Raw genomic sequence first — 13,054 nt, forward strand, 5'->3', positions numbered from 1 at the left:
CTGGGCTATTGCTCCATTGCTCTGGCAACTTTCTGGTGCCTTGCACAAGTGGTTATTCTTCCCTTTTGCAAATAAGTGTCAAATAATTTCCTTGGGGGTAAAGGCGGGGGCAATCACTGTCAAGCCTGACCCTCCCCTGACATGTACAAAAATACTTTTCCTAATCATGGTCACAGGATTTTGATTAGGAATGAGGAACCCTGCCTGACTTTTCTTCTCTCCCAAGCCTGGGTCACCACTCGTTATTAGCCTGCCTCCTAAAAGCTGCTTCAACTGACATTAGTTAAGGGTGCGTTTGCACTACAAAGTTAGTGCTGCTCGCTGAAGTTATCGCGTAAATCTGGTGTCAGAAGCCAACTTGATTTTGTAATAAGGGGTGAAAAGTCCCATGGACAGCATGTGAGTCAGTGTGGCAGCAGATGGAATGTAACTTAAGTCTTGTATCAAAAACAATTAAACCAACTGAGGGGGTTTACTGGACCTCCTGGGCAGATTTTAAACTTACCTGCAGTTGATTTAAACATTTAGGCAATGTGGATATTGCTGTCACATTCTCTAACAAACATTTCAAACTTTAAATGTTTGATCAGAAGCTCTACGTATATCTCTAGCCAAGCACATGGATACAAGAACTGGAGTTCCAACCAACCAGGGTTAACAGCTGCTGGCCTGACACTTCAACATGACCAAATGCACACAGACCAAATCTTGGTACATTTAGTTAACTCAATCAACAAAATACCTTAGCAGAGAAGAATGGAAAATCTCTCTCCGATCTTTTCCTGTTCTCCCCCCAGTTACTTTTTTTCTTATTTTGTCTTTGATGCACGGGAGTATCAGTCATAAAGAAAACAATTAATTGATGCACAGCGGATAGGATCTGCCTTCAGATTAAGTTTTCAGAAAGCTAATTTGGTTTCTCCCCACTTTTTATTTTGAAAGACACTAAAGAGCAATCATGAATATTACAGAAAATGCTGGAAATATTCAGCAGGTCAGGCAGCACCTGTGAAGAGTGAAATAGAGTTAACGCTTCAAATCGATAATCTTTCATCAGAACATCACTGACTTGAAACGTTAACTCTGTTCCTCTCTCCACAGGTGCTGCTTGTCCTGTTAAGTATTTCCATCATTTTCTGTTTATATTTCACATTTCCAGCATCCGCAGTGACAGCATTTTGTTTTTGTGTAGCTATCACATGCCAGTTTCTCCTGGCTTAAAAAATAAATTAAATTAAAATTGTTGATTGGGATTTTCCCCATCTGCGTACTCACCAGCCCACAATTTGCCCACTCTTCATTATACTGGATAGGAAAATTGGAGATGGGCAAGTTCAGAAGCGGAAAACTCCAGCCCTTATATTGGCAGAGCTGGGGAAAGTGAATATTTGCCAGGATTTGTGTTATTATCGTTTACCAAGCCCAAAAAAGGATAATGGTAGGTTTGAGGGTGTGATTATGACTTGAGGTCTGACGTTTGCTTCTCTCCATTAACGCTAACTTGTACCGATAGGATTTACACAAATACTAGTGCAGTCGGTCTTGTTCCAGTCATTTTAATAGCTTAAGTTTTTACTGAGGAAGGGGATCGTACCATTTTGCACAGGCTTCCCTCACATCTTTACTTAAAGAATGTTCCTGCATCGAACCCTGGATAGAGTCACTTCCACTGTCTTTTCCCTTTACTGCTGATGAAAATTCATTAAAATCATAGATTTCTAATAATGAATTGCTCCACATCACAGGGGAATGTGATTCTATTCTCCCAGTGAACAGTTGTGCTGAATGGAAGCATAGATCAGAGAAAGATCTACAGCACTGCAGCAATGATTCTCTGATCCAGATTCTTTTCATGCTTGGCTCATTGCTGGGAGCCCAACATCCGTGACTTTATCCTTGTCAGAAAAATGAAGAGCGCGTATAAAATAGGCCTGCTAAGTCAAATGGCAAAAGCCTACCCAGGATTCAGTACAGAAGCATTCCTTTTTAGTAGAAATGAGGGAATTCTTTAACCTTCCAACTCAATGAGAACCTGAAATATTCAAATGATCAATACCAAACACTGCGAGCAATTGTGTAAAACCCAATGGTGCAAATCAACACTAACAGAGAGAGCTGCAACGATGTCTGAATGGGACTGGATTTGTCACTTTATATATTGTTTTGGGCCATGGATGTTTCAGTCACTTCCTTCCCTTAGGCTACCCAAGTCTGCTTCAGTCATTTCTCACCTTACTATAGAATCAGTTGTTTATTCTGTACGAACTCTGACCTCAGCCTTCCTGAATGCTCCTGGCTACGGCTGCCATGCATTATTTCGAACTACCTGCACAGGATACACTGAACAATCTTGAGCGAAGACCACAATGGAGACTTGAAGGGAATAATTACTGTCCATTTCATTCTTTTGTCCACAATTCAATGACTACCCTTTTCAGCCTGAAAATACCTCCGCATCTCAGGCGAGAAACAAAAGTTAGGAAGGTTTGCATGTTTTTCTTTGAAAGAACAAGAAAAGTCCATGAAAAATCTGCTCTTGAGAAAGTCAGGAGAATCAACAGTTGAAGTGTCTTAAATACACAAATGAGATCCACCAAAGTTGCACATTAAGTTTTCAGTCTGTAAATCAGATACAGCACAGATTGACTTTCTCCATCTTAAGATTTAAATATGAATCCTTTATACTGGTTTTTTTGCATACTTTTCCACACTTTTAAAAATGGAGCAGGATGGGACTGCATGATATACAATCACTTTCATTCTCTTTAACGCAGTTTTTTTTCTGCTCCTTTCTAAACTGATGAAAAGGTAGAGGAATGGGACCAACTAGATACTACTTTCAGAAAGCCACTACACTTGTAATGGGCCAAGTGGTCTCCTTCTTTGGTGCAATATCCTTATTCTTGCCTTTCTGTTCTCCTAAACATGGCGACTCATGGTGCAACACAGTTCAGTGGACCTAAATGAGGTATTTGTGGGAGTGAAGTGGATCTAAGATGACACATGGAAATAATTCAACCCTTTTGGGCAGACTTAGTGATCCAATACCTGAGCCAATCAGGTCTGTAATACTTCAGGGCACTTTTAATGGTTGACCAGCCAGCTTGGCTTACAAATGGAACCAGGAGAGGAAGACCTATTTGGCTGGGATTATTCTCACTTGGCTTCTGATAGTAGAGCATTTGCTTCCTGATCCTGCCTGAACAAGCAGCAGAAAGCTTACCAATTGTCTGTCCTGGCATATTATAGAGAATTGGTTAATCTCCAGTGGTATTCTTGTGAACACTTACTGTTACTAAAGCATGGCCAATAACCAATCTGTGCTTAAACTCTCTAGACCTGGATAAGTGGGGTGTATCCCTGAGGGGAGAGAGTGTGCACTCCATATTAGGTAAAGAGAAAAGCGGTGCCCAGTGAGGCCAAACTAGCGTTTTATACAACTTTAACCTAACTTCCTTGATCTTGTACTCTATGCCCCTATTAATAAAGCCCAGGATACTGTATGCTATATTAACCGCTCTCTCAACCTGTTCTGCGACCTTCATTAACGTATGCACATATTCACCTGGGTGCCTCTACTCTTGCACCCCCTTTAGAATTGTACCCTTTATTCTATATTGTCTCTCCATGTTCTTCTTACCAAAATGAATCACTTCACATTTCTCTGCATTGAACTTCATCTGCCGCCTGTCTGCCCATTCCACCAACTTGTCTATGTCCTTTTGAAGTTCTACACTATTCTCCTCAAAGTTCACAATGCTTCCAAGTTTTGTATCATCTGTAAACTTTGAAATTGTGCCCTGTACACCAAGGTCTAGGTCATTAATATATATCAGGAAAAGCAAGGGTCCCAACACTGATCCCTGGGGAACTCCACTACAAACCTCCTCCAGCCTGAAAAACATCCATTAACCTCTACTCTTTGTTTCCTGTCACTCAGCCACTTTCGTACCCATGTTGCTACCGTCCCTTTTATTCCATGAGCTACAAGTTTGCTCATAATTCTGTTGTGTGGCACTGTATCAAAAGCCTTTTGAAAGTCCATGTCTACCACATCACTCATTGCCCTCATCAACCCTCTCTGTTACCTCCTCAAAAAACTCCAGCAAGTTAGCTAAACACTATTTTCCTTTAAGAAATCCATGTTGGCTTTCCTTAATTAACTCGCATTTGTTCATGTGACTATTGATTTTGTCCCAAATAATTTTTTTTTATTCATTCATGGGATGTGGGTGGCACTGGCTAGGCCAGCATTTATTGCCCATCCCTAATTGCCCTTGAGAAGGTGGTGGTAAGCTGCCTTCTTGAACCGCCGCAGTCCTCGTGGGGTAGGTACACCCCCAATGCTGTTAGGAAGGGAGTTCCAGGATTTTGACCCAGTGACAGCGTAGGTATGGCGATATAGCTCCAAGTCAGGATGATGGGTTTTTCTAGAAGTTTTATCACCACCAAAGTTAAACTAACTGGTCAGCAGTTGCTGGGCTTATCTTTGAACAAGGGTGTAACGTTTGCAATTCTCCAGTCCTCTGGCACCACCCCAGAGTCTAAGGAAGACTGAAAAATTATGGTCAGTGCCTCTGCGATTTCCATCTTCACTTCCCTCAGTATCCTTGGATGCATCTAATCTGGTCCTGGTGCTTTATCCACTTTAAGTACAGAGAGTCTATTTAATACTTCCTCTATCAATTTTAAACCCCTCTAGTGTCTGACTTACCTCCTCTTTCAACATTATCTGGGTTATATTTTCTTCCTTGGCAAAGACAGATGCAAAGTATTCATTTAATACCTCAGTTGTGCCCTCTGCCTCCATGTGTAAATCCCCTTTCTGGTCCCTAATTGGCCCCACTCCTCCTTTTACCACCCTTTTACTATTTATATGCCAATAGAAAACTCTGGGATTTCCTTTAATGCTAGCTGCCAGTCTCTTTTCATGCTCTCTCTTTGCTTCTCCTATTTGGTTTTTAACTTCCCCTCTCGACCTTCTATATTCAGCCTGGTTCTCAATAGTATTTTCTACCTGGCATCTATCATAAGCACACTTTTCCTTCTTTATCTTAACCTCTACCTCTTTTGTCATCCAGGGAACTCTGGATTTGTTTGCCCTACTTTTCCCCTTCGAGGGAACGTACCTTGACTGTGCCCGAACTATCTCTTCTTTGAAGGCAACCCTACCGGTTTTCCTGCCAGCTTTTGACTCCAATTTATTCGCCCCAGCTCCATTCTTACCCCATTGAAGTTGGCCTTCCCCTAGTTAATTATTCTTACCCTGCTGAGTATTTCCAGCATTTTCTATTTTTATTTCAGATTTCCAGCATCCGTGGTATTTCGCTTTTATCAGGCTTGGGAACCCTGCCTGATTTTTCCCTCCCTAGCCATGAGACATAAATTGACACATTCTCCCCACTCACTCAACACAATCCCAGCAGAGATTGACTAACTTAGTACAGACCAAGGATCATACAAGACACGCATTGCATTTACCCACTGAGCTGGCAGTGAGGTCAACTTAGGCAAAATACCAGAGACTTCTGGTCGTGAGGGAAACTTACCCTGACTTGGTTCTGGCGGGAAGGAGGGGCAGTGGCGCAGAAATAAGCAACATGGAAATTCTCTAACAATTTACCCTTACACAGTGGCAGAAAAAGAGGAAGGAGTGATTTGGGTTGAGAAGAAAATTAAAGACGCAGCCAAAGAGATGGATTTTTTGGGGGCTTTTGAAGTCAAGAAGGAAGTAGCAAAACAAATTGATTTTGTACAGCATCCCAGAGAACAAGGAAGTAACAACTGAAAGATGGGTTGGGAAACAAACAAAAATCTGAAAGCAGAGGGAGTGCAGGCTGAGACCTTTGGTTATATGAGTTTGGTCAGGTTGATAAGAAGTGTATGAGGGAATAATAAAATGCTTACATTTACTACTGTACTTATTTCACTCCCCCCTTCTCTACACAGCCACTGCCCTCACCTGATGAGATCCTGTATCCTGCTGTTGCAGAGTTCACTCTGTGAAAGATTATTTTTTGTTTCTTGCCCTGATTTCTTTGGTGTTCCAGGCTGGCTGTTCGGCTCAGGGAGATTGCTGGCCAAGCACCCAAGCACAGTGGCGCAGGTCTGCAGGAGTCCTGTGGTCAGCCCTTCAAACACCTGTTTGTTCACACTTTTTCCAAAGATGGCTTCGTCTTCAGCAGGAACAAAAAGCTACAAAATGAATGGAAAAAAAAAGCAAAAAGTCAGAATTGAATACTTTACTCCAAACCCAATTAGGGCTGCCATCTTTAAATTTTCTAAAATATGAAAGCACTTTTATACTTTATTGGACTTTTGACCCTGTTGTGGGAGTGCAAACTTGGCTGCCAATCTTCCCCCCTCACACTCAGGAGCTGAGCTCTGTCGTGATGCTGGGCTCCACTGAACAATATGGACATCCAAAGTGCAAACGCACTTTGCCTATGTTTACTGGCCTTTCTGCGATTCCATTAATCCGTTTACACTATGCAGTAGAGCTGAAGACGGAACAATTTGTTTGCTATTCATTGCATTCCTCTCATATAAATACACTTCAAATCTGACATCAAAAAATCAAAAGATTTTAAGGAACAGAATTACATTTTCCCACTTACTTGCAATATGAAGTGGAATTTTTCAATGCATTATCAGAATAAGTAAACTTCGCTTCACCACTGGCCGCCATGCAATCAGCTATCAAGACCCTAAGCTCTGGAATTCCCTCCCTAAATCCCTCCACTTCTCTATCTCCTTTAAGATGTTCCTTAAAACCTACCATCTTTCCCATCCTAATAGCTCCTTATGTGGCTTGGCATCAAATTTTGTTTGATAGCTCACCTACAAAGTGCCTTGGAACGTTTCTTTACCGTGTTAAAGCAGCCTATAAATGCAAGTTGTTGTCATCTTGCACAGTCAACAATTCTTCCACAAGCTGAACTGTCTGACCTGCCCTGCTGTGGAGCTCACTGCTGGAACTTTTTCCTCGGCCCATTGCATCTACTGTCGGAACTGCCTGCTCCATGAATCCAACCAACCTGCAGGTAACTGTTGGCAGATTTCAAACTTAAAAATGGGAGGACAATACATGGAAGTCCTTCCAGTGTTATCCCTCCCAGGAACAATCCACAATGCAAAACAGCCCATCACCTACCTCTTAACGTCAGACTTTCAAAATCTGATGACTGTTTAATAGATACCCTTTGCTGAATAGCAGAATCAGAAAGTAAGATTTTGCTGGGGCCTCCAGCATCCATGCACATTGCCATGTCCTTTACATGTAAAGCATCTTACTTTTGAGATTATCAGTAGTCAGGGCATCTGTGATTCATTGCTTACAATTCTTAAATTACCAAAACAGATATTGAAATGTATGATAATTAGGTATTAACATCAAAACCCTCCCAAGAACTTGTCCACGACAAACTGTGTTAAAAATGGCACCCAGTTCTTCTCCTTTCCCTAAACAACTTGCCACGGAGCTTCAGCCTTTCCTTCAATGTTTCCACTTTGTTGACATGCACTTCAGTTCCATCTCTCAACAGCTGCTCTTATTTCTCTTTCAAATATTGAACCTTTCTTTTTGCATTCCCCCACTCCCACCAGATTCAATAAAGGCAATCTTGACTTCCCTTAAGCTTGGTGAATCTTTCCTCAGTCTTGTTTTGACCTTTGTGATTTCCCCTGCGAGATCCCTTGGCTCCTCTCTAAATGGGCTGCTCTGCCAATATCGACTGGTCAGGGATAGAACTACTAATTCTAATAACGTGTAGCTCAAACTACAGAAACTAAATTGTGTAAGTACTCTGAATTGTAAATTGATACAGTATATCCCATCCTTAAAGCCAGTTTGCCACCTTGAAGCTGACGGAATCAAACATACAGCTTAGGTATACATTTTTGATTGAATCTGAAAAAGCCTATTTGGGTCTAAATTATGTATAGCATCTTCTTTACGTTAATCCTTTATTGCCCCAAGGTAGTTTGGTATTGCTTGAAGTTTATCTTTCTATTCCATGCAATACAACATTGGCTGTAATGTGTTTTGGGATATCTGAAGTTGTGAAAAGCAATATAAATACAAGTCTTTCTTTGATTTTAATTAGTTATCTACTGTCAATTTCTAGTTTTTCAAAGTTCATACCTAAAGGCATTTTCTCTTTTCATCCTCCAATATTCTCTCCCCTTTTGGTTTGAGAATGCTTCTGTGAAGTGCTTTGGAATGTTTTACTATGTTAAAGGCGGTATATAAATGCGAGTTATTGTTGTGGAAGGCCTGGAACATATCCGTTAGCCACATTCAAAGAATAGTTTTATTTAAGGCCAGATTTTGGTTTTTCTTTGGCTATCATTTGTAACCAACTACCTGCAATGCTGTTTGTCTGATTTTGTTAAATCCGATCAGTAGACTCTTTGGCCACAGGGAGCCAAATGATGCAGTCTAATCCTGTCCGCACTAAATGTCCCAGCAACAGTCACTTCATAGTGATCAGGAAAAACCACCTGAGCTGTGTTTGTTCTCTCTGTCCAGGAACATTGAGGGAACTTTAAAAATTTGTATTACTGACCTGGTTAAGATCAGCTAACTTAAGCACAGTCCTAAGATGAAAGCTGGAATCTTCTCATCAGTACGGCACAGCTTAACAACGAGAAGCTCATTTACCAAATGAGCTACCAGAGGAGTATCTGAAGCCATGTAAAGTTGTTCCTGTGTCTCCATTAACATGTCCAACTAAAGATGGTGTAAGCCCTCCTACTATTAATGGATTTCCAGTGGAGACTCTCTAAGCCCCCCTAACTGGGTGCTAAACACAATGAAAAACATTTCAGTTCTGTATTACCTAGCAGTTCATTTCCACTGAGGGTCTTTCAAATCAATGACCAAATTACAAATGTGAACCTTTAAATAATCCATTACCATGGCAATATAACCAATAGATAGTATAATGTATATCAAGATCATTAAGCTGATTTTCACCATAGTTTAGACTCGCTTGCAAGTTCTATCACTTAAGATGCCCGATTCTTTCTCTCAGACACCTTAACATTTCTCCCTATTCCACTTTTATGACCTTAATAAGGTAGAGACTCGTCTGTCATACACAATGAGAAGCATCTGTTCCAAAAGCATACAGATCCTTTATGTTTGTGATGATAAGCCAGCTGCAAGCCGTCCTTTAACATTTTATGATCTGTGCTTCATCTTAATGGTTTCACTCTTTAGCTGAAAGGGGGTGGGGAATAAAAGGTATCTTAAAAGGTTGACGTGAGAGAGTAGGATGAAGTACTTGAATTGTCAAATACTTATCCCTTATGTACATAACAGTAAGACTTGAAAGGAGAAATTTAAAAAAATGTACAGACTCCAAACTATGCAGAACGCATCAGTTACTTGCAGACACACAAAATGAGGCTCCTACTGACCAATATATGTGAAGCACATGTATGCGCTTTAACGAAAGATTGATTTTCACAACTGTATTTGGCAACTTTACTGCTGACCACTTTTGCAAAGACATTTTCCAGAACACATTTCTCCTTACAGTGATGCTTCTCTTTAATTGTTCACTAAAGGATTACTTAAGAGTTCAAGCCTTTCTATTCAAGGGAAACAAGAACACAAGTTTTGAACATGACTTTTGATGAGCAGAATGCTATTGTACTTATTGTACAAAGCATTCGCCAATTGCCTATTTAAAAATAAGGATTTGCAAGATAAAAATAAATCCCATATCGCTGGCCTTTCACCCTTCACGATAGTTGTTGTGTGTGCCTGCTTAACGGTTCCCCCTATGCCTTGAATGCCCTTGTTCTCACTAAACCTCTCCGTCTCCCAGCCCAGCCATTCCCTCAGTCTAATCCCATCTTCATTCCCTCAAATCCAAGGGCAACAAATTTGAGCACATCCGGCACACACCTGGTCTAGTGGTATAGAATTGGGTCAAGCACATATAGCTTTACCATGCTCCGCTCTCATCGTCCAAAATTGTGTACAACTCTTGGATCATCCAGGACTGCAAAGACAACCCCAGGCTCTGTTTCTCCATGATTAATTGCCTCCTCAGGTCCCCATCTTGCACCACTCTACCTGAACCTATTTCTCCAATACTGAATTTTGTGTAGGAGGCACCAGGCTGAAAAGGAGGGAGGAACCCCACCTCTGCCTTTTCGTGCCCCCCACCAACCCCGGAGTAATTCTCCGGTCTTTTAAAATCAAACTTTCATGATCTGGGATCCCCGTCTATTTGAAGACAGGGATCCTGCCTTCATGAGCTGTCGGCCAATCAGAGGGTTGGCAGCGCTACTGGGATTGGTGGCCACTGCCGGTACTGCAGGGGACTTGGACCCAGGCCCAGCACTGGAAGCTCGGACCAGAGGTAGGTGAGGTGGAGTTGCCGGGGTCAGAGGAGTGGGGTGAGGGGGTGGTTCTACAGTCCAGGGGGAGAGGGGTGCTGGGGGTGAAGTGGTTACTACAGATTGCCCATGAAGGAGGGACACGCCCCTCCCCCAAGCCCGCAGGGAGTGTGCCGCGTGTTACAAGGCAACCTCCCAGCATGGCAGAGGCTCTCCTGCTAAGATCCCAGCAGCGGCGGGAAGAAGCCCTCAATTGGCCGTTAACAGGCCACTTATGGGCTTCAATTGGCCTCTGGGCGGGAAGGCTGCTGATCCTAAAGACTAGTGCCCTCCTTTTAAAATTTATCCCAAAAATACAGGACAGTGAATTTCTGAAAGTTTCCCTTAGTTGTCCAAGGTAAATTTGATGGAAGAGCCACGGAAATCCTGGAATATGGTGTAACCCGAAATTCATCCCCAGCTCTCGGCTGGCCATCCACTTCAACATGGCCTCATCTGGCTATAAATGTTTAAAGGACTCATGCACATTGCAATAACCTTTGTGAATTGTTCAATTGACATGGTCAGTAACAAATTAAGAAATCTTATGATCACAAACTTTGGTTATAGAACACCTTATGATATCCTCCAGGAGAATTGAGCATCTCTGAAGTCAAATGCTCTCCGTTACCAGAATTCTGCAATTATTGGCATGCTAGCACATTATTTTTGATACCATATACTAATAAACAAAACATTTTCCGTAATAATTGCAGGTGAAGATTGGCTACCAGTGTAATTGCTTTGGAGAAGCAGCAGCAAAATTGGAGGGTGGGAAATGAAAACAGAAATAGGCAACATTCACGCAGCATAAATAAAAATGATCACTGCAACATTTTAAACCTTAGAGCATGATGTGAGTTCAAAGTAAGCTGATTATTGCATGTGGTTCTCTGACTAATTTCATATGCATGAGTCAGCACTAAGAATACTGATGACTCACTCCTTTGTCTCAGTTCCACTCAAATTTTGTTTTTTAAAATTACCAAATCACAATGCATTAAAACTGAACTAAAAAGAACAAACAAGAGCTTCTTCCACATTTATAGTTATATAATTAAGTATCCCAAGATGCTTTATAGGGCAGTAAGGGGAAAGAAAGATAGACTTGCATTTATGATTTTTTTTCGGTGGTATGTTGACCAGGATATTGCCAGCAAATGTGACTTCAGTTAAAGTTACATTTAAAGGACAGCAGGACCATTTTAATACAATACTGGATTATCAGCCTTGAAATCACACACAATCTGTGGCATGGGTTTACCTAAATACAAAGTAAAATCCAGGGGACTGGGAGAGCTAATAAATCCAACAAGGAACTCAGGAAAAACTTCTTTACCCAGAAAGTGGTTAGAATGCAGACCTCATTACCACAGGGAGTAATTGAGCTGAATAGCATAGATGCATTTAATGGGAACGTAGATAAACACATGAAGGAGAAATGAATAGAGGGAGATGCTGATAGGGTTAGATGAAGTAGGGTGGGAGGAGGATTGTGTGGAGCATAAACTTTGGCATGGATCTATTGGACTGAATGGCCTGTTCCTGTGTTGCAACTTCTAAGTAAGTCATACAAAAAATAGCTGCTCGGAGCATGATACTCAGCTATTTGGCACTTGTGAGAGTTCTGTCGCCGAAGTGCTGAAGGATGGCCTCCTCATGTGTAATTAGGCATTAAGTATGTGTACTAGTCCATTCACTGGGGAAAAGTGTTCTTGCTGAACTACCGGCAGGTCCATAGTTTTCAATTCATTTAATTAAAAGTCTAATGTTTGAAACAGTTTGAGTGGTCTTGGTAGTGAACTAAATAAGAAGATTCCAGACTGAGCTGAAATTCCTTCTTCTCTGTATCAGCTAATGATCTTTGAAGTTACCATTGAATTTACTCAGCATGCATCAAAGTCGCAGTGCCCAGTTTGATTTTTTGTACCAGCTTCTCTGGTTAATTATTGAATGTATGGACATAGTTTTTCAATTAAACTGCAGCTCAATCCTGCAAATTACACACAAGCTTTCTTTTTAATTTAAACTCCGCAGAGTAAATATGTTCTGAAGAATCATTATTCCTATAGACTAGCTGCAGGGTTGTCAGGCGAACTGAATTAAACTCCTGCTCTCCCCCATGACATTATTCAACGAAAAGAGCCAAATTAGAATTAGTCCCAACTTTGTGTAATTGCTCGAGTTACCCCCTCCCGACAAGCCACTGGCCTTGCTACAGAATGAGAAATAACTTGAAGGGGCGTGGAGCAATGTTGTCTGAAGAACCATGGATGTAAACCTGGTCGATCAGCCCGTCCATCATCACCATTTACAGCACACTGTAATTACCAGTAGCATAAAATCCACCTGTCCTGCCTAAAAGTATTAAACAAATAGGGGAAGCACATACTTTGTTGCATCAAGAAAAGTAATTCTTTAGTGGCAGCAGCATTTCATTCCTGCGGTCAAACCCATCACCATGGGTATGCCATCCAGAAGCATGGAATCATTGGTTCAGGTACATTGCTGTGAATGGATATTTCACATGGTTGAAATAAATAATAACTTAAAAGGCTACAGCCAGCTCCACAAATGGCCATCTTAGCCCTAAACCATACAAACCAGGAAATCACAAGTATAATTCCCAGTCTTTGATGTGTTAACTGCTTTCAGCCATGTT

General features: G+C 41.4%; 1 protein-coding gene across 3 annotated transcripts in view; it reads right to left on the reverse strand.

Moving 5' to 3' along the window:
• scaper (S-phase cyclin A-associated protein in the ER) overlaps window positions 1-13,054 on the reverse strand; it is a 384,847-nt gene that overhangs the window by 96,690 nt on the left and 275,103 nt on the right. For all 3 annotated transcript variants that reach the window (XM_068015512.1, XM_068015509.1, XM_068015510.1), the window contains exon 25: window positions 5,963-6,195. In XM_068015512.1, coding sequence (XP_067871613.1) covers window positions 5,963-6,195 — 233 coding nt within the window. The remainder of the gene's footprint in view (window positions 1-5,962; window positions 6,196-13,054) is intronic.

The sequence above is a fragment of the Heterodontus francisci genome, chromosome 35, assembly GCF_036365525.1.
Source record: "Heterodontus francisci isolate sHetFra1 chromosome 35, sHetFra1.hap1, whole genome shotgun sequence".
Classification (NCBI taxonomy): Eukaryota; Metazoa; Chordata; class Chondrichthyes; order Heterodontiformes; family Heterodontidae; genus Heterodontus; species Heterodontus francisci.